This window comes from Mustela nigripes, chromosome 7, assembly GCF_022355385.1.
Source record: "Mustela nigripes isolate SB6536 chromosome 7, MUSNIG.SB6536, whole genome shotgun sequence".
Lineage (NCBI taxonomy): Eukaryota > Metazoa > Chordata > Mammalia > Carnivora > Mustelidae > Mustela > Mustela nigripes.
Window position 1 is genome coordinate 126,222,252 of NC_081563.1, and position 27,562 is coordinate 126,249,813.

At 51.0% G+C, this 27,562-nt stretch overlaps 3 protein-coding genes across 8 annotated transcripts; 2 read left to right on the forward strand and 1 right to left on the reverse strand.

Annotated features, from left to right (window-relative positions):
• Nucleotides 1-5,284, forward strand: SNX21 (sorting nexin family member 21). Of its 3 annotated transcripts, XM_059407112.1 has the most exons (4): nucleotides 1-86; nucleotides 413-680; nucleotides 1,092-1,249; nucleotides 4,234-5,284. In XM_059407112.1, the coding sequence occupies exons 2-4, from the start codon at nucleotides 419-421 to the stop codon at nucleotides 4,906-4,908; spliced, it is 1,095 nt and encodes a 364-aa protein (XP_059263095.1). In that variant the 5' UTR covers nucleotides 1-86; nucleotides 413-418; the 3' UTR covers nucleotides 4,909-5,284. The 3 variants fall into 3 exon arrangements, with proteins under 3 accessions (XP_059263095.1, XP_059263096.1, XP_059263097.1); XM_059407113.1 differs by lacking the exon at nucleotides 1-86 and having other exon boundaries at nucleotides 140-680; XM_059407114.1 differs by lacking the exon at nucleotides 1-86 and having other exon boundaries at nucleotides 140-680; nucleotides 1,092-1,242; nucleotides 4,234-4,335.
• Nucleotides 5,281-18,151, reverse strand: ACOT8 (acyl-CoA thioesterase 8). 3 transcript variants are annotated; one of them, XM_059407116.1, is made up of 6 exons: nucleotides 17,976-18,151; nucleotides 15,482-15,618; nucleotides 9,814-10,039; nucleotides 7,764-7,921; nucleotides 6,975-7,169; nucleotides 5,281-5,512 (listed from the first exon to the last, which is right to left on the reverse strand). In XM_059407116.1, exons 1-6 carry the CDS (start codon nucleotides 17,978-17,980, stop codon nucleotides 5,394-5,396), a joined length of 840 nt encoding a protein of 279 aa, XP_059263099.1. In that variant the 5' UTR covers nucleotides 17,981-18,151; the 3' UTR covers nucleotides 5,281-5,393. The 3 variants fall into 3 exon arrangements, with proteins under 3 accessions (XP_059263099.1, XP_059263098.1, XP_059263100.1); XM_059407115.1 differs by lacking the exon at nucleotides 17,976-18,151 and adding an exon at nucleotides 16,870-17,092; XM_059407117.1 differs by lacking the exons at nucleotides 5,281-5,512; nucleotides 6,975-7,169; nucleotides 17,976-18,151 and adding exons at nucleotides 8,260-8,417; nucleotides 16,870-17,097 and having other exon boundaries at nucleotides 7,799-7,921.
• Nucleotides 17,180-26,948, forward strand: ZSWIM3 (zinc finger SWIM-type containing 3). 2 transcript variants are annotated; one of them, XM_059407104.1, is made up of 2 exons: nucleotides 17,180-17,645; nucleotides 24,536-26,948. In XM_059407104.1, the coding sequence occupies exons 1-2, from the start codon at nucleotides 17,491-17,493 to the stop codon at nucleotides 26,469-26,471; spliced, it is 2,091 nt and encodes a 696-aa protein (XP_059263087.1). In that variant the 5' UTR covers nucleotides 17,180-17,490; the 3' UTR covers nucleotides 26,472-26,948. The 2 variants fall into 2 exon arrangements, with proteins under 2 accessions (XP_059263087.1, XP_059263088.1); XM_059407105.1 differs by lacking the exon at nucleotides 17,180-17,645 and adding an exon at nucleotides 18,264-18,390.
• The last annotated feature ends 614 nt before the right edge of the window (nucleotides 26,949-27,562 follow it).

A 27,562-nucleotide genomic window follows, 5' to 3' on the forward strand; every position in this document is an offset into this window, starting at 1 on the left:
GGCGGGGCCGGGGGCGGGGCGGCGGCAGGAAGCGGCCGGAGCGGCGCTGTGTGCGGCCTGGGCCCGGCAAAGCCGGGCCAGCCTCGGTAAGCTGCCGGGGCTGCACCCCGGACCCCGGGGGATCGCGCGCCCCTGAGCACACCGCGGGGCGCGGGAGGGAGAGACGCGCCAGCAGGCGAAAGAGACGAGAGGGGGGTCCCGGCCTATCCCGGGAAGAGCGCGGCCTGAGGCTACGGCGGAGGGAGGGTGCGACGCCAGGCAACGCCCGGGCCTCGTAGGACCCCCAACCGGCTGGGGCGGGGCCTCCTCGGCGCCCCTCCCTCCGCCGGCTGGGCCCCGCCCCTCCTCCCAGCGCGGGGCCCCGGGTCTCCCTCCCGCCCACGCCCAGGCCCCAGTGTCGGGCTCCCCCCAGGGTGCCATGGCTTCGCGGCTCCTGCACCGGCTGCGGCACGCCCTAGCCGGGGACAACCCGGGGGAGGCGGCGACCGGTCCGGAGGCCGAGCAGTTCCCGGAGAGCTCGGAGCTGGAGGATGACGACGCCGAGGGCCTGTCCTCCCGCCTCAGCGGCACCCTCAGCTTCACCAGCGCCGAGGACGAAGAGGAGGAGGACGACGAGGACGACGGGGAGGTTGGCCCCGACTCGCTGCCCTCCGGGGACGGGGCGTCGGGAGAAGATGCAGGCGAGTTGCCGAAGACCGAGGCGGGAACCCTGGGGCTCGGTTAGGCCTCCACCCCAGCCCTGTTCCCCAACCATTTCTTGGCTGTGTGACCTTGAGAGAGTCACAACACCTCTCTGAGCCAAGTTTTCCCTTGTGTCAAATGAGGGAAATCATTCCCATCTCGGGGTTGCTGGGGGCATTAAATGTACAGCGTCTGGGATACAAATCGTAATAATGTGCTAGCGATGTTTTGGGGTGGAAATATTTAGAGCCCACTGTCTGCCACGCATGGTGTTTGGCATCTGGTCCCTCTCTGGCCCTCAGTTTCCATTATGTCAGATGGAAATAAAGCCTGTCTCACCTGTTGGGTGTATGAGTGAGGTCGCCACACGTGGTTTATGTGACCCTCAGACTTGTCTTGTGCCCTTGCAGATCGGAGCTCTCCACCTGATGGGCAGCGGGGCAGTCAGCCGCTGGCAAGGCAGTTGCAGGATTTCTGGAAGAAGTCCCGGAACACCCTGGTGCCCCAGCGGCTGCTCTTCGAGGTGACCAGCGCCAACGTGGTCAAAGACCCACCCTCCAAGTACGTGGTGAGTGAAGGTCCAGGAACCCCTGGGCTGTGAGTCTGAAAGTCTGGCTAAGAGAAAGTAGGGAAGACTCCCAACTTCCCAACTTGATACATGGTCAGTCTATTTTAGGAATGGGGAAACTGAGGTCAGAAAAGGGATGTAATTTGATCAAGTGCTTGGGCAGATGACTTAGCTTTCTGAGGGATTATGGATCTGCCTCTCCATCCTGGTTTTGAGACTAAGAGAACTGCCGTGTGGGCTCCCCTTCCCCCAGGTTTTGCAAACTGTAGCAAAATACAAGAAAGAATATTATTATCCGGGTCAGACCTGAGACCCAAGTTGCATTGGTGAGTAGTTAAAAAAAAAATGGGTTTTGAATCCAGACCTTGATTCAGACCCCAATTATCAGCTGTTTGACATTGGGTGAGTTGTTTAACTTTGATGACCCTATATTTCCTCATCTGAGTGGGAATAATGCAGAGGATTGTTGAATAAATTAAATGAGTGCACAGAGAGCCCTTAGCACTGTGCCTGGCATTATGAAGTGCTTGATAAAATGGTAACGACTATTATGACTTAACTTTGGCTTGAAAATGTATGGCGTCTAGGGCCTTATACCCCAGGTCAATCAATCCCTGGGCATCCACACTGTACACAATAATCTTGTTCTGAGGGTTAGATTTAGGGGGTAAATGGTGTTGAGATGAAGAGCAAGGGGAAGGCCTTGGAGTCTGGTTTTGCCTGTGGAAAGGAGAAACTGACATGGGAGAATGAGGTCTGCCAAGTCCTGAAACCCAGCCTGACCTGGCCGGTCCTGGCAGACTCAGACCTCCCTCATCTTCACCACCCTCCTCCGTTTCTGACTCAGCAGGCCAAGGGCCTGGAGCACTGCCCCACATCTGGGCCTCTTCATTCCTTTCTGCGCTGTGAGTAAACAAAGGCCTCGCCTATGGGGTGACTGCTCCAATTTGAGCAGGGATCAACTCTGATGATCTAGTCTTAAGTGGCGAAAGTCCCAGCCAGGCCTCACGTACTGGGAGAAGGACCCTCAGGAACAGCCAGGCAGCAGGGAAGTATTGGGTGATTCTACGAAGAGAATGACAAGATAGTGCAGTATGGCCGGATATGCTCTGGCCCACGTCTGGAGAGACAAGTCCCCTCTATTCCTGGGGTGGGGTTGAAAGCCAGTAGGCAGGCCTGGGTTTGAATCCCAGCTGGACCATTCAGCAGCTATGTGACTTAGGGGAAGTCTTGGAGCCCTTTGCTGCTCTTGTAGCCTGCTTCCTTGGCTGTCAGAGTCAGGAGCTCCCTCCTTGCTGTGCTCCATAGTAAAGTGCCCAGCACAGCACATCGTGGCGGGGGCCGGTGCTCAGTTAATGGAGCTACAGTCATTCTTACCCATCTTGGCAGGACATTACAAAGGTCAGATGAAATAATGGATATAAAATGTTTCCTTTTTGCCAAATATTTAAAGTAAAAGCTACATGAATATAAGGGGTCATTTTAGACAATGCTTCCTGAAGTATATTTTGAAGGAAACTGGTTTCCTGGAATGTTTGATAACTGTTCCTTTAAAAAAAAAAAAAAAAGTTTTTGCAGCCAGTGTTTTTTGGGAATGCAGAACTGAGCGGGAGTAAAATAAACTTCTTCAAGGTAAAATCTTTTAATCCTTAGTATTAATGTCCACTGAATCTTGAAGAGAAGTATAAAATAGGCCAGAGGTGGCTACAATATTGACAATTTCACAGAACAAATTCGAGAGAAAAGTCCGGGTTTGGTGCTTCAACATCTCATGCTTAACAAATCCCACTTTTCAAACCTGGTGGGTCAGCATTATTACAGATTAGGCTATGTGCGGATCCTCAGGCCTCAGGGCAGCTTCATGGTCATCTTGATCAGCGTTTCTCAAACATCACTCATTCCAGGACCACCTTCATGATTCTCGTCCTAGCTAAATGCTACTGTACCATTCCTTGCATAACATTTTTAAGTAAACCTATTTTTTTCCGTAAATAAGTTCAAAAGACTTCAAAGCAGTACTGTATGTGGGAAGGTTTGTTTGCCATAAAGACAACCATAAAAATTAATTAATTAAATACAATAAAAGCAGTGAAAATGAAACCGTGTCATTAAAACCCTGGATGAATCCTGTTGCCTGAAGGCCCAGACCTGAGATTTGCTTTCTGGGTCTTTTCTGAAAGGGGAGATGAGAAGTGTTGGAAAAGTGCGTTTCAAAAAACCAAGCTGAGAGCTTCTCAACCTGTAGTCAGGATTCAAGGGGTACTCGGCAAGGGGAGGGGGGGCCACCTCCTGTCTCCACTTCAGTGTTATTTACTCCAGTACGAACCACCTAGAATCTCAGGCCCAACATTTACTTACATGCATCCCACACGTGAGGGGACACTGACCTAGGTCACCGCTTCGCTCACTAGAGAGGACAGCAAGACCCACGGGGGTACTGCCTTGCTTGACGACACACTGCAAGGGAGTAGCTGACTGGGGGGTGTGCCTCGATGCCCTCTTTACAATGATCGCTCCTTGGTCTATCTGAAGACCTGTCCTCCAGGTCTGCTTTGGAATAACCTAAGGATGTGGGGGCTCTGTTTCCAGAGTGGAACAAAGTCCAAGCTGGTCTTGAAGGTTGGTTCAGTGGCCCAAGAGATCGGCCTGGGCTTCAGCTCCCAGCTGGTTTACCAGAGGGGCTGTCCGAAGAGCTAAATGCCCTATGGGAAGGGAGTGCTCGGGCAAAAGGGGTGGCAGGTCTAGGCACTGAAGCTCATCTCTGTCTTTCTCTCCCCGTGCTGCCTTGGGCCTGGGTCATTTCAGACGAGCCTCAGGTAAGATGGGACTGGGCTCCCTGGCTGCTGCCCCAGCAGCTCCCACCCTCCTGGGCCCAGTCTCAGGGGCCAAGGAAGAAGTGGGGGAATGCAGCTTGAGGTGTGGGTATGGGGAGGGAAGGGGCGCGCGGAAAACTCACACCTGCGCTGACCCCACCTTCCCTGCAGCTCTACACCCTCGCCGTGATGGGCCCAGGGCCACCCGATCACCAGCCAGCCCAGATCTCTCGCCGCTACTCGGACTTTGAGCGGCTGCATCGAAACCTGCAGCGACAGTTCCGGGGCCCTATGGCTGCCATCTCATTCCCCCGGAAGCGCCTGCGCCGGAATTTTACCGCAGAGACCATCGCCCGCCGGAGCCGAGCCTTCGAGCAGTTTCTGAGCCACTTGCAGGCAGTGCCTGAGCTGCGCCGTGCCCCGGACCTGCAGGACTTCTTTGTGCTGCCCGAGCTGCGGCGGGCGCAGAGCCTCACCTGCACTGGCCTCTATCATGAGGCTCTGGCGCTCTGGGCCAATGCCTGGCAGCTGCAGACCCAGCTAGGCACCCCCTTGGGCCCAGACCGCCCACTGCTAACCCTGGCTGGGCTGGCTGTGTGCCACCAGGAGCTGGAGAACCCTGGGGAGGCCCGGGCGTGTTGTGAGAGGGCCTTGCAACTGCTGGGGGACAAGAACCCCCACCCTCTGTTGGCACCCTTTCTGGAAGCTCACGTCCGGCTCTCCTGGCGCCTGGGCCTGGACAAACGCCAAACAGAGGCCCGACTCCAGGCCCTGCAGGAGGCAGGCCTGACCCCCACGCCACCCCCCAGTCTCAAAGAATTGCTTATCAAGGAGGAACTGGACTGACTTTGCCTAGACTTAAGGCCACTGTGGGGAGAGGCACCGCCCCGGGATGGGGGGTGGGCCAGGAGGGCATGAACGGCAGTTGGGAAGCTGTAGGGGGTGCTGGGAACCCCTAGAAGGCCTACACGGAACTTGTAGCAAACCAAGGAAACATTCCTTCTGTAGAGCAGAGCTTAGGAAAAGCTTCGGCCCGGGTTGCCCTGGGGTGGCATAGGGAGGAAGTCTGATGCAGCCTCTCCAGCTCATGAATGTCTGGGGACTATGCCCCAGGGTAGGTCAATGATACCTCTTCCTTGGCCCGAGGGCTAGGGACTCTTCCTTGGGAGTCCTGGAGTAGGGCTGCCGTCTGGCCCACGGGAATTAAAGGCCAGCAGCTCCAGTGGTATTAGTCTCTTTATTGGGTTTGGGGATAGAAGGTCCGGCCCTTGACTGTAAGGTGTTGGGAGAAGGGTGACCCTTGAAGCCCCAGGCCAAGCTGCTCCCTCTGGCTACAGCTTGCTCTCTGAGTCCCAGGGCTTCACTCGGATCACGCCCTCCTGGGCACAGGACACAGCAAGGACACCGTCCCGACGCCACAGCCGCCCTTGGACCAGCCCCCGGGAGCCACCTGTGGGTGAGGGGAAGGGTGAGAATGGCCTTCTCTCTCCTTCAGAGCCCGGCCAGACAATGCTTCTTGGAAAGTGTGCAGCTGCTCTGGCTGCCCCGTCCAAGGGCACATCGAGTGTTGTGGCCTCTCCCAGTCTCTAAGTGCCCCCTTTATGAGCCTATTGGGGATGGTCCCTGGGGGTAACTCCTAAGGGAACCCCACTTGACAGTTTGAAAGCACTTTCACATATCCAGTGGCTTCCTCAAAAAGCTCACAGGGGGAAGAATTCTGAGGGCAGTCTCAGGTCAGCAGCTTGGCTAAGTAGATCCTTCCCCACTCTGGCTACTTAGGGTAGGAAACCCAGCAGTTCCCTTTCTAATGAATCAAACTGGGTGCTCCAGGGTGGCAATTCACAAAGCAAACAAACAAACAAAAAAAACCCAAAAAAACCCATCTTCACCCCTATCAGGAAAAAGGGCTTATGGGGAGGACCTGGGGCCATCACATCTGGCCACCCTGCCAGCCTGAACACTCCTTTGCTAGCAGTGGGCCTGAATGGAAGGTTCCAGAGGGAGCTGCTGGTCTCCCTTACACAGAGTAGAGCTCACTTAGTTCTCATAGTGGCCAAGTGAAGCAGGCCCATTTTCCCGATGAAGACACCGAAGTCCAGGGAGCCTCAGGTCCTGGGCCATAAGAAGCCGGCCAAATCCGAAGCCAGGTGTTCTAACCACAAGGTTGCTGATCTTGTGTTGCAACACTCTTGGTGTTGGAGACTCCCCCTTCCCTTAAGAGAGATTCCCTTCCTTCTGTCCCTGTTTTACAGAGCAAGGCTTTTCTTCATCTGAAGTATACTTGCCTGGAAAGGAGCCCAGGGCTCTGAGACTAGACACTGATGAAGAAGTCTGGGCTTCTCTGCACACCATGAGTATCCTAAGTAGCGGAGCCCTTAGAGACTATGGAGGGCCCTGACCCCCAGTCAGGTTGGTTAATCCGCACTATTGCTCAAGGGAGCTGCTTAAAAAAAAGTTTCCTGGATTTCATCCAAGACCTGCTGAGTCAGAATCTTGGAGGTGGAACCTGAGTATCTGTTTTGGAAAGACTCCCCCAACTGGCTGGCTGACGTGCCACTACGTTCAGATACCACTGCTCTATGTGACCCTATTTGTTTAGATGGGGAAACTGAGGCTCAGAGAGGAGCTGGGACTGGTCCAGGATCACACAGAGAATCTGCAGTGCTTCTGGGCCTAGACCTGGGTCTCTGATACTCCCTGCAGGCTACAGAAATTAAGCTTAGCAGGTGTCCCCTCTCGAGCCTCATGCTGTCATTTTGAAGACAACAATGCCAGAGACTAGGGGGCTAGGAGAGGAAGCGATGGGTGGTGCCCCACAGGATCACCTGAGAAAGCAGGCTTCCTGCCCTACCCCGCCCTCCCCACGTCCCCCTCCCATGAGCCCCCTTGTCCCCCCGTGGCCCTGTACTCACCAGCCCAGGGGCTCTCACACTCATAGAGCATCCAGTGGTCCGCTCGGAAGGGGGTATGGAACCACATGGAGTGGTCCAAGGAGACCATGAAGCGCACCTTGTGCCGCCACTGGTGGGGCAGCATGGCCGTGCCCAGGAAGGCATAGTCCGAGATGTAGGCGGCCACACAGCAGTGCATCTTCATGTCGCCCTCCCCTGCAATGCGTGCGGGCCCGTCAGCCCCAGGCTCCTGGGCTTTACAGCTCAGGACCTGCGGGGAGGGAGGCAGAGAGGGGCTGCCGTGCACAGATGTGGAGTGTTTGCTGCACGAGGGTGCCTGGCCTGAGGGGTGTGTGTGTGTGTGTGTGTGTGTGTGTGTGTGTGTGTGTGCCTGAGGGGTGTGTGTGTGTGTGTGTGTGTGTGTGCACACGCGCGCACGCGCCATCTGACAAAGGAGGTAGGGATGGGCAGAGGGCAGCGCTAAGTGAGGACTGAAATCCAGTCTTCGCTCCCTAAGTCTCCCACAATGAGCCCTCCAAGGGAGTGTCTTCTTCCAGCCTGCACAGAGGCCATATGGTTAGCAGGGGTCCTAGAGGAGAACCTCAGCAAGGTGCCTGGTCTTCCCCAGAAAGGGCTCCATGAGGATTATTATAGTCACCATCCCTTTTATCCCCATGCAGGCAGCAGAGAGAGTCCTGGTGAGAAGCTACTTCCCCATCACACGGACAAGGAAACAGCCCCAGAGAGGGGAAGTAACACGCCCCATGCCACAAAGAGCACACCTAGCCTCAGTCCTCGGGGTCCTCTTACCTATATGGCCCCGGGCTCGCACCCAGAACATCTGTTTGGGCTCCAGGCTCTGCAGCTGATTCAGGGCAGGTGGCTTTACCGGCCTGATCTCAATGGGGACCTCCTTGGCAGCAATTCGGTTCAGTCCCACGCGGTACTTCTCCTGGAGGCTGGGATCCCTGAAAGTAAAGGGGAAAGGGAGAGCCTCTGAGCTGCCTCTGTGACCCCCTCATTCCTCCACAGGGAGTCCTGATTTTTCCCCACAGCTCCCCTCCCGTCTGACAGGCAGAAGAGCACAGTGTCTGACTCCTTTCTCTGCCACTTAGGCACCCTGTAGCCCTGTGCCAGCTTCTCTTCCCATCTGCAAAATGGAGCTGGTGACGGCCACCTACCTCCTCTAACACTTCAGAGTGGCAAGGCGGACCCTACCACAGGCATGCTTCTAAAGCACACATGACCTCGTCACGACAACCCTGTGGCGACACAGTGCTGTCATCACCCCCATGGGAGAACTGACCTGAAATAAGCACTGGGAGTTCCAGGAGCTTGCTCCGGCAGTGGAGAAGGCAGCATGTGGACCCAGGCAGTCTGGCTCCATGTTTCAGGCTTTGACCCACTTCGCTATTCTCCACTTTCAGGAAGCGGGCTGAGCAACTCAGACCGACCAACCGAACCCTAAGCAATTGGGAAGACCACTTTCCCAGTGGGGGGTGGGGGGGGCCCATCTCCAGGGAAGTCCCTCCCCCCTGGTAACAATCACCCTGAGCACTCTTCACCGGGGTTTCCATTTTCGGCCCCCCCTTCTAGGGCACGGTCCCACAGACCTTATGTGATGGTGGGACATTCTGTACCTATACTTCCCACTAGGAGGTCGCTAGCCACATGAGGCTACTGAGTGCTTGGGGTGTGGCTAGTGCAACAACAGAATTGTTCATTCTATTTAATGTTACGTTAATGTAGCCCCATGTGGTAGTGACTTCCTCGCTGGACAGCACAGCTCTGGAATCAGGGACCTCTAAGAACAATGTCCTCCTTTCATTTCAGTGAACATCTGGGAGCGCTGACAGCAGACCAGGCCCTGTGCGCACTCCTCTCTGCGGGCAGCGCTAAAGCGACAGTTCACTGAGCTTTCACGGAGTTACTGATCATCTCTTACCTCACTTAATCCTCATAGCAGCTTTGTGAGGTAGGAATCACGATTAGCGCCTTGGTACCCGCGAGCAGAGGCTCGGAGTGGGAAAGCAACTTGCCCAAACTCACACAGCTAGCAGAAACAAGGGTCTACATTTGAATCTGGGCCTTTACCAAAAGATCACACCCATTCTATCCATCGGTGCTCTGCTGCCTTCCCAGCAGGCAGCATGGGCCAGGGGAGGTCTCCTTGGGATGCAGCTGTGAAGTAGGCAGGACAGATGTGACCATTCCAGATTTTTAGGTAAAGCAGGACTCTGAGAGGCAGGGTGGAGAGCCAGGCAAAGTCACACAGCAGGGGAACACTAACAGAGGCACAGACCCGGCCAGAGTTCACGAGTCCGTCCTGTGTCGGGACCCAGAGCCCTCTCCCCTGCTCCACAATGTTCCCAACTTTACTGGCTGTGATCCAAGAGAGAGAAAGTTATTTCACCAGGTGATATTCAAATATTGAACACACACTAAGGCAAAGGCAGCAGGGACCATCACACGCCAGGCATTACCTGCTAGGGTGCCGGATCATGAGTGACCCCAGAGGAGCAGAGGGACCACTCAGGGTTTGGAGAGCTATGTAGCAAGTGATCACAGAAGTGTGTCTGAATTTTAATAACCAGGAAAGCTGTACCAGTACCTGACCCGGCCGAATCAGAAGCTCTGCACTTACATCACGACCCAACATGCTCCCCCGTGCGCAGAGACACACGCACACCACAGACGCACACAACTGAAGCTCAAGTTTCAGGAAAGGGGGCTGACCCCGACTACACACAATACACTCTAATACCTCTATTTTTTTAAATGCCGGTCAAGACCCACTAAAGGATTCCATGACCCACTCCCAGGTGACAACTGCAGGTGTCCCGGAGCCTCCTGCTCTCACCTTAAATACTGGTCGATGAGGGCCTCGTGGTCCAGCAGCTCTTCGGGCGGGGCCACGCTGGGCATGGAGAACTGGTGCCGCGCGGGGCTGGGCTGGGCCTGCTGGAAGGAGGCCTGGCAGATGAAAATGGGCCTGCCGTGCTGCACGGCCTTCACGGAGCGCACCGAGAAGCTCGTCCCCGTCCGAGTCCGCTCCACCTGGTACAGCACCGGCACCTTGGGGTCCCCTGCAGTGGGCACAAGTGACATGGTGAGTCTGAGAGAGCCCCGTATGGGCGGTCGTCATCCCCACAGCTGGACAGGTACCTCCGCTACTCCTCTATTCCTTTTCTGCCCGGTAGCCCCTGACTGAGGCCTGCTATGGCCGGGGGACTAGATATGCAGTGAGGATAGCAGAGCCTGTCCTCGGGTTCCCCAGGACACGCGGAGCGCCTCTCCTTCCACAGTCCAGAGCAGGGGGACATGCCCTCCATTCACATCCTGGCCAAGCCACTCACTAGCCACTAGCCGTGTGGCCTTGGGAAAATCTCTGAGCAGTTTGCCCATCTGTAAAATAGGGATCAATCACACCTCTCAGGATCTTAAGGATAATTCAATCAGAGTTGTAAAGTGCTCAGAATAACGTCCAGCCACAGTCAAGTGCTCCATGTGTTTGTGAAAGAAAATAATCCCAGCTTTTGTCTGGTTTCACCTATTGACTGGAATCTTGTCCTGAGTCTAGGACTAATCTTCTAGATCAGAGGTCAGCAACTCTGGCCTGCACTTTTTTGTCTGTTCACTTCAGAACAAGCAGAAGCTATTTATTCGGAGTTTAGTATAGCAAGGGAGTCCGTCACCGTCACTTATGTTTGGCAGAAACTCAAAGGCAGGCAGAGGAGCAGAAAAGCGTTACTGTGAAAAAAGATTGACTCTGGGGCACGCCAGGAGGCTGCTGGAATGGCGATTGTGCAGGGAAGCTAACCAGAAGCAGGCAGTTGCTGTAATTGGGTAGGTGTGCGTATCTGGCTTTTCTCTGGTTGGTCCTAAGTTGGAAGTGGGGACAAAACTTAGGGAAGCTATCAGCTGTTAGTGCAGTCTTTGCTGTTTGGGGCTGACTGTTAACAGGGGTTATGGTTTGGCTGCCTGGTCTGGTTGCCAGAGATGGCGGCCTGATTTCCTTTAAGTCTGATGTGTAGACAGTAGATTGGCTTCAAGAGTTTTTTTTGTTGTTGTTGTTGTTTTTAAAGATGTATTTATTTGGGGGGGGGGGGGGGGGGCAGAGGGAGAGTGTCTTCAAGCAGACTCCCTGCTGAGTGCAGAGCCCAACTTGGGGCTTGATATCACAAACCAGGAGATCATGACCTGAGCCAAAAACTGAGTCTGACACACCACTGACTGAGCCACCTGGGCAGCCCAGAGTTCTATTTTTATATATGGTCTGGCCATTATCTGTTTGACTATTCATTTTCTTAGGAAAAGCCTGCTGCCAGTCAGTCACTTCATTCTAGATGCAAACAAAAGTCACTTGGCCCTTCTCTTTTGGGTGTCTGCATCGCCAGGGTAGAATGGAAGTCACTGGCCCTGGGTTGAGGCCTATTAGCTAGCCCTCAAAAAACCAGTCAGAAAGGTTTTGAGGAGGAGTTTCCTTGGTGTCTCTGAAGTCCTTCTGTGTCTGATTCAGACTGATGCTGGAGAACTCTGATACCTTGGCAGTGAGACATCTTAGGGATGATATTCAATATTCAGATGAAGGAAGCAGGTCTCAACCAGTGTGCTTCCCCATCATCATCCAAATGGGGAGCCAACCAGGCACCAGAGGCTCATTCAACAGCAAAGAGTATCACCATCCAAAACTGGCTGGTTTGCTCAGCAACCTGCTGGCCAGCGTTGCCAAAGGGCCATTTTTATCAGAATGGAGGCCCCTCAAGGTCTTCAGGCCTTTAGGAAGGGATTCCCAAGAGTCCACATCTTGGATACAGTTACATGCGCAATCTGATATCAGGAGCTGGCAAGGAACCCTTCTTTCCCTACCAACAAACTTTAAAAGGGAAATAAAAATGGGGCGCCTGGGAGGATCAGTCACTTAAGTATCTGCCTTCGGCTCAGGTAATGATCCCAGAGTCCTGGGATGGAGCCCCCTGTTGGGTTTGCTGCTCAGAAGGGAGAGAGCCTGCTTCTCCCTCTTCCTCTGCTTCTCCCCCTGCTCGTGCTCACTCTCTCAAGTAAAATCTTAAAAAAAAAAAAAGAAAAAGAAAAAGAAAAAAGGCTCTAATCTAGTATTTGTAGCTAAAACTTAGTACTTCTAGTTACCAGTGATATACCTTTCAGTGTGAATGAGTTCCAGACCTGTTCTTGGACATTTTTATTGGAACAGAGCAGGTAGGCCCTGGAATATACTGAAGGAAGGGTCAAACAGTTGCAGAGTGATTTCTGGGTGCCAGGTGGCATTAGAAACTAAGGCAGGTCAGGGTACCTGGATGGCTCAGTTGGTTAAGGCTCTGAATGGGTTTCAGCTCAGATCATGATCTCAAGGTCCTGAGATAGAGCCCCCAACCCCAAAAATGAGGCTTTACCCTCAGTAGGGAGCCTTCTGGAGAATTCTCAACTTTTGCCCCTCCTCCCACCCAGCAGGCTCTCTAAAATAAATAAATCTTAAGAAAAAAAAAAAAGTGGGGGTGGGGGGCACCTGATCCCAGGGTCCTGGGATCAAGCCCTCCATCTGCATCCGGCTTCCTGCTCTGCGGGAAGCTGGCTTCTCCCTCTCCCACTTCTCCTGCTTGTATTCCCTCTCTCGCTGTGTCTCCCTGTCAAATAATTAATCAAAATCTTGAAGAAAAAAAAAATAAAAGAAAGACACTAAGTCAGGTTTTCTCAAGTGGGTCTCACAATAGTTATGCAAAGGGTTTTTTTTCCCCATTGAACAGATGAGGAAATTGATGCCATTAATAACATTTTTTAACTACACACAAGCCCCTCCCCCCTCTGTTTTTACATATTGTCTATTGCTTTTGCCCTCGAAACCTAAAATAGTTTTTTTAAGGAGGCTCCAGGTCCAAATGAGGCTTGAATTCATGACCCTGAGATCAAGAGTCACCTGCTCCACTGACTGAGCCAGCCAAATGCTCCAAAACACAAACTACTTTTTATCTGGCCCTTTGCAAAATAATGTTTGATGCTCGGTATCTTGATTTGCCAAGCTCTACACCTATCTCAAGTCAGACGAGCCCTGTACTACATTCTTCTTTATCTGCAGAGCAATGCCTGGAGAAAAAAAAAAAAAAAAACTATCCTTCTATCCCGGATTTTTAAAAAAAGAATTGATATGATAAATAGCCAAAGACAACCACACCCATCCCAGCCTCTTTTATTTAAAAATATGGAAATATCATCTTTGGACCCCCTGGGAGGTCACATCTCACACATGCAAGAGAGCTTCCCTATTTGCAGTGCTGCAAAGAAGCTCAGAACAAACTTTATAAAACTGTAACAATATGCCTTAGCCTAGTTTTTTTTTTTTAACACAATCATTTCTCCCAAATCCTGTTACTACTAGTCTCCTGTCCCCTGACTTCTATTTTAATAGTCCTGTAAGAGTTGCCAATTATTCAATATATACTGAAAAGCTGCAGCCTTTAAGAAGCAGGTAGGGACACAAATGATTTACGATTATTTTGAAATAGTAGCCTGGGCATGCCTCATTTTATGCTGCCCTGGATAGAGACCTTCCAAGGAAAAGGATCCTTCCCCCCAAATCTGGTAGCTCTCTCATGGTTTGGAATTACGTCCCAAGAGTAAAAGAGTTTTAAAAGCAAAGGAGGAGAGTAGAGTATGAAGCTTGAAGACTCACAATCAGGTTTAAATCCCCGTGCTGCCTCCCTGAGCACTGAGGAAGCTGGTTCCATAACCTCTTCTGGTCCCCATCTCCTTTGGAATGGTGGCAGGAATCCCCACCCCTCCTGCTGACTTGTCAGGACCAAGGTAACAAGATTACATACATAGCTATGCTCCGTATCATGCAAATTTTACTTATTCCCATAAATTCCTCATTCAAAAAGAGTATCCGTTCTCATCCATGGGAAACCAGCAACATTCCAGAACCCTCCCCTTCTCCATTTTTCAGGTGGGATGAACCAAGCCTGGTGAGGATGTAGATGGTAACCTCATTCAAGACTGCTTGGCGAGGGGCACCTGGGTGGCCCAGTGGGTTAAAGCCTCTGCCTTCTGCTCAGGTCATGATCTCAGGGTCCTGGGATCGAGCCCCACATCGGGCTCTCTGCTCGGCAAGAAGCCTGCTTCCCCCACCTCTCTCTCTGCCTGCCTCTCTGCCTACTTGTGATCTCTGTCTAAATACATAAATAAAATCTTAAAAAAAAGAAAGAAAAAAAAGAAAAAGACTGCTTAAGGAGTTAGTGGCAAAGCTGAAACCAGACCCAAGGTCTCTTGATTTGCAGGCTGGTGCTCTCTTCTCCAAGCCAAGCTGCCTACTGCGGAACTGCGCCTACTGCGGAACTCCTAGCAGAGGTGACAGCACCTCTCCAAGTATCCAGTACACGGCTTGGTACCAGAAGGTGTGGAGAGAATTAACAAAAACCTGCAGGGAGCAGTTAAGCAACAAAGTCTTGTGTCATTTGTCCCAGATAAGAAATTACATTTCCTTACTACAAACAATGCACTGACAAGTCCTTGGAAAAAGGCAGAGTGACATTCCTCTAGGAACTCAGCGGCCTCAATGTTAATACTTTGCTAAAGAGAAAAGGCGTTCTTAGCTTAAGTATTATCCAGACCCCCACCCCTTTAAGTCTTCTTTAAACATAGAAATTCCTCTGGAAACTTCCTTTATCTCTACCCACCCCCCCAGATGCCCCTCAGGTTCCTGGAAACCTTGTTTCCAAAATACCTTGGAGGCTTGTGCGGTCCCTAACCCCCTCCCAGTCACTCATCACAACCCCAGTGCAGCTCTTTCTGCTCACCGGCCTTGCCCCGTGCTCTGCTCCGTGCTCTCCTAAAACCACCTTTCTGGAGGCACCTGGGTGGCTCAGTTGGTTAAGCCTCCAACTCCTGATTTCCGCTCAGATCAGATCTCAGGGACACCCCAGTCTGCTTGAGATTCTCCCTCTGCCTCCGCCCCACCCCTGCCCCACACTCTATTCTTTTTTAGATTTTATTTCTTCATTTGAGAGAGTGGAGCACAATGAGGGTAGGGGGCAGAGGGAGACGGAGAAGCAGACTCCCTGCTGAGCAGGGAGCCCAGTTTTCAGGAGTGGGGGGGTTGGGGGGGGGAGGGCCTTGATCCTAGGATCCTGGGATCATGACCTGAGCTGAAGGCAGCAGTTTAACTGACTGTGCCACCCAAGCAACCCCCCACCCCAAAAATACAACTTTAAAAACAAACAAACAAAACCACCTTTTTGCACCAAAGACATCTCAAAAATTCTTTCTGGACCATTTGTTCTAAACCTCAACACTTTCACATCAACAAGCACTCAGTGATCTCAAGAGGTGTGAGGTCCAACAGTCTTCTTGGCCCCAGGCTTTGTCCCTCTAGGCTCCCCTAAAGGGAATCAACTAATAGTTTCTCTCCCCCCAACCACTGTCCTTCCTCCCTCTCCCCAGTCAGCCCTCCAGGTACATTAAGAAGTGGCTGTTGGGCCATCAGGGTTGGGTTGGGGATAAGGGGGGAGATAGTTTACCTGCCCGTACAAAGTAGCAGTGCAGGGAGTGCACATGGACGTCTTCACTCACAGACTTGGCTGCAGCCACCAGGGCCTGGCCCACAATCTGACCTCCAAACAGCCGCTGGGTTGTGGGTACCCAATAATGTCTTCCTCTGTGGGGTGAGGGGAAAGCAGGAAATACTTGGGTAGAACACGAGGCCAAATCCTGCAACCATCATTAAGCCCATAGGGCAGGATCTCTCTGGGATCCTCCTGAAATCTGGTGAAAGCCATGAACCCTCCCCCAGGCAAATACCCTTACTCTGCATACAGCATACATAGAACTTCAAGGCCTTCAAGACTGCCCAACCCTTCTGTGGGCTTCACTTAAAGATAAAGAACCAATCCCCTTATTTACATAAAAAGAACAGGAATCAGAGAGAGGGAGAGTGACTTGAGCAAGGTGACACAACTTAAATTGCCAATCCTAGCAGTCTCTGCATCTTTTGTCCCCAGGTCCAGTGTTTCCTCCAATGCTGTATTCAAGGATACGGCAGAAGCCTGTCAAGGCTGTTAGGGGACCAAGACAAACCGGAAGAACTGGGGGTGGACTGCATTAAAGCCTGCCACCTGGACGGTCCAGTTCTTCTAGGAACTAGATCTAGAACTCTAAGAGCCCTCAGGCTTCCAGTCTGACCCTTCAGTGAACAGATGCAGAAACCAAGACCCCAGAGGTGAAACTCCAGCTTCCTACAAAGGAACCCAGCCCAGCCCTAAGTGAACATTTTTTAATACAAAGGATTCCAAGTAACCCTCCACGAAGTTATTTGTAATTCATTAAGTAGGGGGAAGGGAATTTAACACCTAAGATTGTTTCTGAAAAGCCAGCAGGAACCTTGAAGGACGAGAAACTATTAAATCTCTAGCTACAGAAAGCATTTAGGTGGCATCTGGAAGGAAACTGGCTGAGGCCTCGGAAAGAGCAATGAGCTACTAGATCCCTCCAAGTGGCGAAGGGAACGAGGTATGTAAGAGGAAAAGGACAATATGCAAGGAGCTGCTTTTAAGTTTTAAACCTGATCAGCTGCGTGCACTTGGACAAGTCACCACCCTTTCTGGGCTGGCTCCCCCAGGAACACTGACTCCTCAACGGTGGGCTGCTGAGGCGGCTGTCTCAGGCCACCACTTTATATGCCCAGATTGCTAGGACCTCCTAGTGGCAGGGCTGCGCAGACCCGGCGCGCAGAGGGACGAAGCTAGGGCAGCGAGGGCATGTCTGCTCTCCCAGACGCGGCAGAGCCTGCATCCCGCGCAGAACCCATCCTCGTCCAGGAGGCTATCAGCAGGGTGCACGCGGAGGCGGCAGTCGAGATCAGAGGCCTCGGTCCCAACCGGGGGGATGCGAGCCAGACGCAGCCGGCTACCTGAACAGATCCTCGTCTAGCGGCTCGAGGTTGAGCACGCTGGTAACCAGGACGCTGCGGAGGTCCCCTGGGGGATCGCCGCCTCCCTGCTCGTCCTCTGGAGCCTGCCGGGACGACATGGGGTTCACTTGCTGCGGGGCAGGGCACTGCGCTGAGCCAACGCGAACAGATGCGCACTGAACGCAGAGCTTTTCCCGGCAGCTTCCTCCAGTAACCGGAAATTCCATGCCGGCCCTGAGGAAGCGGGATCCAAGTTGTGATTGGCCAGTGCTCCTGTCAGTCTTCGCGAAAGCCGCCTACCTTTCTCTGGCGATTGGAGGAAATGATTGCCAGTCTGGGCATCCCGCGTATGATTGGGTATGACTGTGAGGGGGCGGAACCCGGGACTGAATAATAAGCGCTGAATGTCATTTCTGCTCCTTCAAATAGCAAAGACGCCCCCAGACCCTCCTATCCCTCTCAGTCCTAGGGCTCCTCCTAAGCTCCGTAACAGGCCACTCAGTCGGGACCGACCCTTCAGGCATACTGGACACACGTCAGCCTGTAGGCCCTCAGAGTGTGACCTCTGAACCCTTCTACTGATTTTGGGGCCAGCCCCTCGTGTGGGCTGAGGGGGCGGCCATGGAGCTGGGCAGCTGCTTCAAGACCTACGAGGATTTCAAGGAGTGCTTCAGCGCCTACAAAAAGGAGAACAGGTGCTCCTTCATTCTCAGGGACTGCGTTTCCGTCCGCTTCCACAACCTCAACCATGGGACTTCCATCCGCGAGGACATCCTGTAAGGGCGGGGCGGGGCGGGGGCGGGGCAGGAGGGTGGGGAGGGAGCCCGACGGTCCCCGGGAGGGAGGCCTGGAGGAAGAGGGAGTGCAGCTGGGCCCAGGTCTCCAGCAGGCCGGTAAGCACCTGGCCTGTTCCTGGCGAAAAGAGCAAAACCTTCCCAGGCACCGCTTTTTGACCACCCACTTCCCCTTCACTCATTCACTCCATTACAGTTTTCCCTGAATTCCCAAAATAGCAGCAATTTGCCCCATTCTTTGAGCACCTGCAGTATCCCTCATACCAAGTACTGTCTTCACAAATAGATAAAAACGCCTTCGCGATGACTTACTTCATTTTGTTCTCTGGACAAAGCAATTAACGCGGTCGTTGCTGGTTAGTTTGCTCAGGCATTCGTTGGTTCGTTTTGTACACGGTTCTTGGAGCTTCTGAGATTAACAGCCCTTTTCCCTGTCGTGGGTGTGCATGATTTACCCGCAGGGCTGTGTGGAGAATTGCAGATAAATGCTATTTTTCCCTTTTGGCAGCTGAGAAAACGGGCGGAGAGGCTAAGGGTTGACAACTCCATTATCTTCAGGGGTCAGGTGACACAGCGGAAGAAAGTTTAACGCTTAATCTCACCGTTAGAGAAAGAACCAGGAAATGACCACAGACAATCGGGTCGTCTTAGCAGGGGCCACGGAGGTGTGACTGGGGCGAAATGGAGAGCAGGCCCGATCTAATGAACTCCAGCTAATGGCCGCCAGGTGAAAATGAAGAGCGGGTGTTGTCAGAACTGGGGGGCAGAAGTCAAAAATCCAGGCTTTGGGTCAGTAGCTCCACTTTATAAAAACTGCGAGTCAGTTCAAATTTGAACACACTCCAAGGGGGCCAGCTCAAAAGTACTTTATGGGCTCCCTGTCTCAATTACGTTAAACAGTTAAGGAAGAGGTGAAGAGCTCTTCTGGAGTCCGTTGGACTTCGGTAGTATTCAGCTCAAAATAATCCACAGGCCAAAGTGGCAGATCCTGGGGCAGCCTGCCTTAAATCCCGTCGGTGGTTAAAAGGAGGAGCTCAGGAGTCCAAAAGACAGGCTTTACCCTAGAGTTTGGGCAAGACTTAATTTCTCTGACCATTTCGTCCTCTGTAAAATGAGGTGGGTGTGGTGAAGAAGAAGAAAATGCGTGTAGGAGCGGAAACGCGGTGCTCTGTAAGTACTCACCGGAGCTGTAATAGTACATGTTAGAAAGTGGTACTTGGACACAGTACATCAAGAGGCAAATGCACTGTGGGAGTTATCACTAAGTGTCCAAAAGTCCCATTCCACTGGGAGATTCTCTGATTTTTATGCTCAGTTTCCCCTCTCATTTTTGTATAGGGCTGTTGTGTTTTTCTTTTTGTTATGTCTTTTTGGGGATTGATAGTCATCAAACAGTCCGTGAAGTAGTCTCCTGTCTCTCTCCATTGCTATTCAGTGTAATAGCTACCTTTTTTGGGATATTTGTTTGGACCGCATTCCGCACACTCTGCTAAGTACTTTACTTGCATTGTTTTTATTTAATCCTCATCACACTCTTTGAACAAGGCTTTTATTACTATGCACACATTTTCCATGTGTGCATAGTCACAAGGCCCGGTAGGAAAGCAGATGTCATGCAAAACTCTTGCTAATAAACCAGGCACTAATAAAATTAGTCACTACTAAATAATGTCCTGCTTTTCCCGACCGGTCCCATTAGGTCCCATTAGCGTCTTTGGCACTCAGTTTCTGGCCAGTCAATAGATGTCGTAAACATCAGGATAACACAATGGAGATAAAACTAAGTGCAAACTGAAATTACACATCTCCCAAGAGCTGTAGGACTTAGTGAGGTCTCTGAAAGTAATGAGTGAGAATTCCTTCCATCACTCTCAGCCTGACACCTGGGAACAAAGGAAGAAGGGAAGTGACAAGGCTGATGATGTGATAGGAATTTGACAAAGGATATGCGCAATAAAGAAATTAGGCCCTTGGGAAGTCTGATAAAGCCCAGGAATGTTTCCCTAAAACTGACCTTTCCGTATTGTAAGATTGAGACAGTGAATGAAGTATCATAGTGTTTGGGGAGAATGCACCAGGAAAAACAAAAACAAAAACCAACAGTTGACACTGTAAGTCATGCTTTGATTATTTTAAGAATTGGTATATGCTTAAAAAAAAAAAAAGAATTGGTATATGCTGCCATTATAACCTACATTTTGTTAAATATAATATATTTTAAAGATTTTTATTTATTTGTCAAGAGAGAGCACAAGCAGGGGGAGCAGCAGGCTCCCTCTGAGCAAGGAGCCCAATGGGGGACTTGACCCCAGAACCCTGGGATCATGACCCTAGCCAAAGGCAGACACTTAACCGACTGAGCCACCCAAGTGTCCCTGTATTTTCTTAACTGTTTAAGTGATCTCTATACCCAACATGGGGCTTGAACTCCCTAACCTGAGATCAAGTGAGCCAGCCACATGCCCCTAAATATAACTCAAACTTCACAATTCAGTTCCACTGAAATCTTTTTTTCCACTCTTACTATGATACGTTATTTCTGGGGGATGTTTTGGCTGCAATTAACTGAAAACTCTGACTCAAAATGGCTTATTTCTTAGAAGCCTAGAGGGGGGCCTTGGAAGGTGTTTCCAAGGCCTAGGCTTTTTATATCTCTCCACACTGCGGTCCTCAGGACCCAGCCTTGCCTGCAGGAAGGCTCCCACATGGCACAAATGCAGGAGTCATGTCCAAAGGGTAAAGCCTTCCTTGGTTTCCTGTAGATTTCCTATCATTTTCCTGCTCCAGAATTGGGCCAGTAACCCTGCCCATTCCTAATGAGATTACTTTAATTGGCTTAGACAAGCCCTGCAGTACTTAACTATGTGGGGGAGGAATGGCAACCCAAATTAAGTTAGCCTTCTGTTAGAATGAAGAAGGGGCTAAGGGCTGTTGAGTTAGCAACCCACAGGTGCACTCACAGCCTTTTACATGAATTCAATTTTAGTGGTTCTGGATGGTTTTGGATGAGGTACTGACTTTTCATAGACAGTACTCTTGTGATTTCTGTATTTACAGATAAGGATTTGGAGGCTCAGAGGAAGTGAAATGACTTGTCCAGGCTCACACAGCTAGTACTTGTGGTAGAGTTGGAACTTAAAAGATCTTCTGACTCAGAATCTTGTTGCTAACTCAAGTTATATTGTCTAAAAATGGCTTTACTCCACCCATAAAAATCCTGTTCATTGCTGAAGGTATGATTTAAACACCACAACACAAATCTTATGTAAAATTAATCAAAAGCCTTAGTTAATCTGTACCAGTCCCCAGAGAGTGAATCACTCTTTGTTCAGATATAAGTATGTTGCTTATACTTCTCTTTAACCAGTCACTTAATGTTGATTTCACTGGCTACCTATGTGAGCCTCTCTCTGCTCACTAGACTTAGAGAGTGGAGACTATCTAATTACGGTGAGCCACTAGTGTTCAGTACCTAACAGGACTTGGTAATTGTTTGAAATTCAACAAAGGACTTGTTCAGAGTCATAGTTAGGAAAAGGAATAGTGCTAGGACCAGAAGCGTTCCATCAGAACACTCCCAGTGGTCTTCCTGGTATACTTATCATGTTCTAGGAGGACAACTTCCTGTGCTCTGCAGTCAATCATTTACCATTCATTTGGTACTTGGGCTTCGTGCACCTGGTGTGTGCTAGCTGTGGGATGAACACTGGGAGCACACTGGCAGCGCTGTCCAGGAGGGAATGCAAACACAGACAAAGTGGATGGGAAGCAAGGCTGGCTGACTCCCTCCAGATCCTGGTTGAGCAGTCTCAGATAAAAGCAGTAAGGGAGATTCAGAAAGGTGTGAAACCTTGTGCCTGTCTTCAAAGGAGTGATGCTTTAAGCCGCGAGACAACTAAGTACAGATTAAAACAACTTGGCAGTGCTCAAAGTTCTTAACAAAAGATTTGTATACTTGGCTGTAGGTAGATTATGTCTCAATTAAAAAGATGAAATGAAGCAGGGGAAAAAACAGGCTTCAACCTACTACCCATGATGTTTGAAATGCATGATGACAACATGAATTTTATGTTTAGAGATCTTTAAGGAAGTTAATTGAACCCAACTAGTTGTTGAGGGTCAAGTTGATGAGGGTAAGAATGAGTATTCTGTGAAAGGAGAGAGATTTTGAAAGTGGACAGGCAGTATAAGGGTTAATTACACAGACTGTTGGCAAGCAGGCGATTGGTATCCTTAAGAACATTTTTAAGCCTGTTTCCCCATCTGTAAAATGAGGATAATAGAACCTCTTTCCTAGTCTAAAATGGTGCATGTTAGGGGCTTAATATAGCCTGGCATATAATATCTTAATACATGTAGTACTGGTAGGAAAGCGTGTAAACGGATTGTTAACGTATTGGGTATCGATGTGGAAAAGGAGGAGTTAAAAAGAATGCCAAGGTTTCTACCCTGGGAGGTACAGTCAGTCATTAATGGAACCAGGAAAGATGTGAAAGACCTTTCTGGTTGGGGTTCATCAGTGCCTTTTTTTGAACTAGCCTAATAAACATGCACTAAGAGCACATGAAGTCGATCCAATTTGGTGAGCTAGGGCTCTGCTAAGGTGTTGAGCCAGCAAAAGGGTAGGGCCCCGAGTATGGGCTCGGGGAAGTCTTCCCAGAAACGATGATGGTTGCATGTAGTCAAGGATGAGTAAACTTGGAGATGAAGGCGGGTGGGAAGGGCATTCCAGAGAGAGACAAACACAAGCAAAGGCAGTGACTCCATGAAGCTATAGACAGTTTGTGTTTCTAGGGCACAAAAAATAAGATGGTGAAGGGGTGGGAAAGAAGGGGCTGCCGAGATGGGCAGAATCCAATCCTCAGTCACCACTGACTGGCCTTGCCATGCTACTAGGCTGCTCCAGCCCCTTCCTGGCCTGAGCTCTGGGGATAGTGTTGCCGCCCTGTGCAGGCAACAGGTGCAGGCATTTTCAGCCTTGGACCCCTCCACCCTGTTATTGCAGGCCTGACATATCCTGTTTTTCTAAGCTTACCCCACGGGGTGGGCAGACAGGACCAGCTAGATTAGAGTGTTTGGAAAAGGGTTAGTGAGGTGCCCAGGCTGTGTCACTCATGCCAGGGGCTGAGATTTTTTCCCCCCTTTCCTGGTGGCTAGGACACTCCCTGAGGAGGCAGGGGTGTGACCCATCCCACCCACGGTCCATGCGTCATTTATCAGAACATCTTTGATAAGCATCTGTTAAAAGAAAAGCATTGTGTTAGGTGCTTGAAATACACTGAGAAATAACTCCATCCTGCCACTTGATGACAGCCCCATCCAATTGTAAAGGTACTTTATAAACACCCAAGAGAACGTCACAAGGCATAGGAGTTGTAATAACAGCAGCAGGCTTTTATTTAGCATAAATAAAAGGCTGAACCAGGCTCTGGGCTAAATATTATATCTGAGTCTTACTTAACCCTCATAACAATCTTTTTCTTTTTTTTTTTTCTTTTTTTTTTTTTAGATTTTGTTTTTAACTAATCTGAACACCCAACACGGGGTTTGAACTTACAACACCAAGGAAAGAGTTGCATGCTCTACCAACTGAGCCAGCCAGGCATCCCTAATGTTCATAACATTCTTAATAAAATAGTCTCCTTTTATGACTAGGAAACTGCACACAGAGGGTAAAGTGACTTGCCCAAGGTCATAGAGCTTCTGAGTGGTGGAGCCCTGAGTACCCAGGCAGTTAGCCTCCAGCATCTCCACTGTTTACTGCCACCCAGAGAAGTTTTTAAGCCTTTTATGTTAAATAAATGCTATGAATTGAGAAAAGGGAGCAGTTAACTGGTTGAAGACATCCACAAAGCCTTCCTGGAGAAGGTGGGACCTGATTTGGCCTTGAAGCATGGGTCGAATGGGGATAGGAAAAGAGTAAATTATCAATTTAATCACCCCTCTCCTTTGAATCTTCACTATCCTCCTAGAATGGTAAAGCTGACAGGGACCTGAAGATCATCTGACCGAGGGGTTCTCAGACTTTCTTAGGATTTGGACATTTTTGTTTAAGTAAAAGAGAGATGTTTCCTGTGAGAGAGGGCCACTTGTATCTTTACTGTCTGGAGGAAGAGAAGGCAAAGGCAGGAACGAAGGGGAAGTTTTTTTTAAAGGTTTTATTTATTCATTTGACAGAAAGAGACAGCGAGAGAGGGAGTACAAGCAGGGGGAATGGGAGAGGAAGAAGCAGGCTTCCCCGGATGCCGGGCTCAACTCCAGGACCCTGGGATCATGACCTCAGCCGAAGGCAGACGCTTAACCACTGAGCCACCCAGGTGCCCCCAAAGGGGACATTTTAAACGTGAGGAGCCAGCTGGCCCTTTGCTACTGCCTGTTGTCTGTTTTCCCTCGTGTCTTGCCTGACACTGAATCATTGGGAACTACAGATGGGCCATAGAGGGTGAATGAAAGGAGCGGGGCTTAGAACTGAGGATGCTGAAAACGAATGCCGTGTTAGTTGGACAGGGTCTTGATAAAAGAGTCGAACACTGTGGGATTGGAGTGTGAGTGTCCGTCTCCCTTCCCTGCATCCCACACTGCCTTGTGATCTCTGGGACACATACCAGCCACTGTATCCCTATAGGGTCTTGTCTTTTTTTTTTTTTAAGATTTTATTTACTTGAGAAAGAGAGCACACAAGAAGAGGGAGAAGCAGGCTCCCTGCTGAGCAAGGAGCCCAATATGGGACTCGACCCCAGGACCCCAGGATTATGACCTGAGCGGAAGGCAGACCCTTAACTACCTGAGCCACCCAGGCGTCCCCAGGGTCTTGTCTTATAAGAGAAAGGGGCAGGCAGCACCTTTCTCACTGTCACCTCTGCCTTCTCTAGATACATGCAGGTGAAATTTGTCTGTATTCGGACTCAGTCAAACAGGAAGAGAACCTCAAAGGCGGACATGTGCCCAGCGTACTTGCTCCTGCGATATAATGAGAAACTGGATAGACTGTTCATCAGTGAACTCAACACCCAGCATATCCATGTTGACTCCAAACCTGCAGGTCCTAGAGGAGACACCGCTGACAAATCTCAAAAGACAGTGTGCCTGCAGAAACCCCAGCCTGAGAAGTCTGCGATCAAGAAAGACCTTGACCTGGCCGAGAAGTCCCCCATTGAACCATCATTTTGCTTAGATAAGGCCCAAGTACCCTCAAAGCCAGAGCAGGAGGGCATCACTCCTTCTGACCTGGCCCAGATAGCAAAAGTGATGAAGAACTTTCTTAAGGTGGACGAGGGTTCCATGGCCTCTCTCAGCGTGGGCAACAGCCAAGACCTGGACCGGCTCAGCTTCCAGAGCAGCAAGATGAGCGATCTGTTCACCCGCTTCCCAGAGAATCTCTTGCTACACCGGGTGGAGAATGCCCAGGGCCACATCCTTTATGCTTTCTTGGTGGAGAACAAGGAACGAGAGGGCCGCGTGGTACACTTTGCTGTGCTTCAGGCTGAGACCGCTACCTCCGTGGCCAAGATGCTGAGTATCTTCACAGAGTTCAACTCCGATTGGCCCAAGGTCAAGGTGGTGTTTGTGGACCCGTCCTTCCCTCACCGCGCCATCCTGCAGGAGATCTTCCCTGCTGCGCGTATCCTCCTCTCCATCTACCACACCACCCGGCTCCTGGAGAAGAAGTTGCATCGGAGTTCAGCAAATCCATCCTTTAAAAGGCTCATGAAGGAAGCCCTGCGGGAGGCCGTGTTTGTCACCTCTGACACCAGCCTCCAAAATCTCCGTCAGATGTCTCAAGCCGTACTAGATGAGCAGCTCTTCGGCTTCCTGCAGGCCCACTGGTTCTCCTGTGAACTGCTCTGGTACATGCACGTGAGGAAAGGCCTGCACGCGTGTAACACGTATATGGACAGCCTAGACGTGGTCACCAGCAAGGTGTCCAGCCTCTTCCGGGAACAGCAGTCTCTGCCGGACTGCATCCTCCGCTTTGTGGATTATATAGACTTCTTTAATACCAAAGGCTTGAAGAACGTGCCCACAGCTCCTCCCAAGTTAAAGAGAGCCCGGCCAGCCAGTGTGCCACCAAAGCCCAAGAAGGCATTCGGAGCCTGTTGGGGGAGCCTCCCCAGGCTCGCCGTGGAAGAGCCCAAGTCAGGCGCACAGCGGGTGGAGCTGGAGCAGCAGCCACAGGTGCGGCCCTCCCAGGGCGGCATGCTAGACGCCTTGCACGGCAGTGGCTCCCAACTGGCCTATAAGCTGTGCCAGAACGAGTGGGAGGTGGTACAGAACTCCACTCACCTGGTGGACCTGGCTGGCTCCTCGGTGGACATTCAGCTACTAGAGGATTCTCACCAGGTGAGCAAAGACGGCCGTAGCTGCAGCTGTTCCTTTCAACGCTGGTACCACCTGCCATGCCGGCACATTTTGGCCCTGCTGCACACCAGCCAGAAGCCCGTGGGAGAAGCCATGGTGTGCCGCCGGTGGCAAAAGAGGTACCAGCACCTCCTTGGGCCCAGTGGGGAGCTCCGGGACCCCCTCATGGTCCTAAACACAGGCCAGCCTGGGAAAGAAGGACGGAGTGACATGATTCAGGACCTAAGTAGGGAGCTAGCAAACCTGCTCATGCAGACCGAGGGGCCAGAGCTGGAGGAGCGCTGTTCCACCCTGCGCAAGATCGTGGACATCTGGGCGGACCCCTGCCAGCCGCCTGAGCCCAGTCAGCAGCCAGAGGACTTCAAGGATGTGGGCCGCCTCCCTTTCCTCTGGGGAAGGCCAGAGGAAGGGGAGGGCCTCCCTCTCACTGGAGCCATGATTCACAACTGAAACACTTGCACTGGCACACCGGACCACAGACCCCTCTCCTTGGAAGTCTGGGAACTCAAGGCAGGCAGGACATGCCAGGGGTCAGCATTTTCACCAGTGTCTTCCTAGGTAGGGCTAGGAAGATTGTTACAAGAGGGGGAAGAGGAACCCCACTGTGTGACAGTCCTTTGAATCCACCCCTTTTCTGCCCTACCTTTGTCATTCCTCCAGAGCCTCCTCCTGTGTCAAGGCCAAAGTTATCTTCGTGCTGAAAGGTCACCCCTCTTTCTGCCCTGACTCCTGAGATCAGATATTACTACCATTAGAGAGATGAACTCCTGCCCAGGATTGGGTGAGACAAAATACACCTGGTAAAAGGACCTATTTTCAGGGACAAAGGGACAGGGTGATCCTTGACTGTTGCTGCTCTTTACAAAGATTCTGTTATTTGTACTTATTTTTATTCATGTTAAATAAAAGTTGTGGGGTTTTGTTTTTTTTGTTTGTTTGTTTTATTTGACTGAGAGAGATCACAAGTAGGCAGAGAGGCAGACAGAGAGGGGGGGGGGAAGCAGGCTCCCCGCTGAGCAGAGAGTCGGATGTGGGGCTGGATCCCAGGACCCTGAGATCATGACCTGAGCCGAAGGCAGAGGCTTTACCCACTGAGCCACCCAGGCACCTCTGTGTTGTTTTTTTTTTGTTTGTTTGTTTGTTTTTAATAAAATCAAAGAAGCAGGTGAAATGGCGTGCTGCCTGAACAGGGAAGGAATGTAATGGAGGTTGTAGAGTGCAAAGCACGTGATGCCTTAAATTCAAAGACTTAGCAGTCCACCACCAACTTAATCCTCTTCCTACCAATCAAGGCTTCAACACGGATTTCAGGCTGCCTAGAATTCTACGAGGAAGTCAAATAGATGTGGGGCAGGGGGAAACCTAAACCCAGATTCCACTGCCTATATTTGCTGGGGGACTGTGGGCAAGTTTCTGATTTCTTTAACCCCGGGCTTCTCATCTGTAAAGTTAAGTGTTGGTCAGTTCTAATCCCAATATACCCTCTAGATTTATATAAACAGAGCATTTTCCTTCCAGTTCTAAGCCCCAGTATGGGCTTC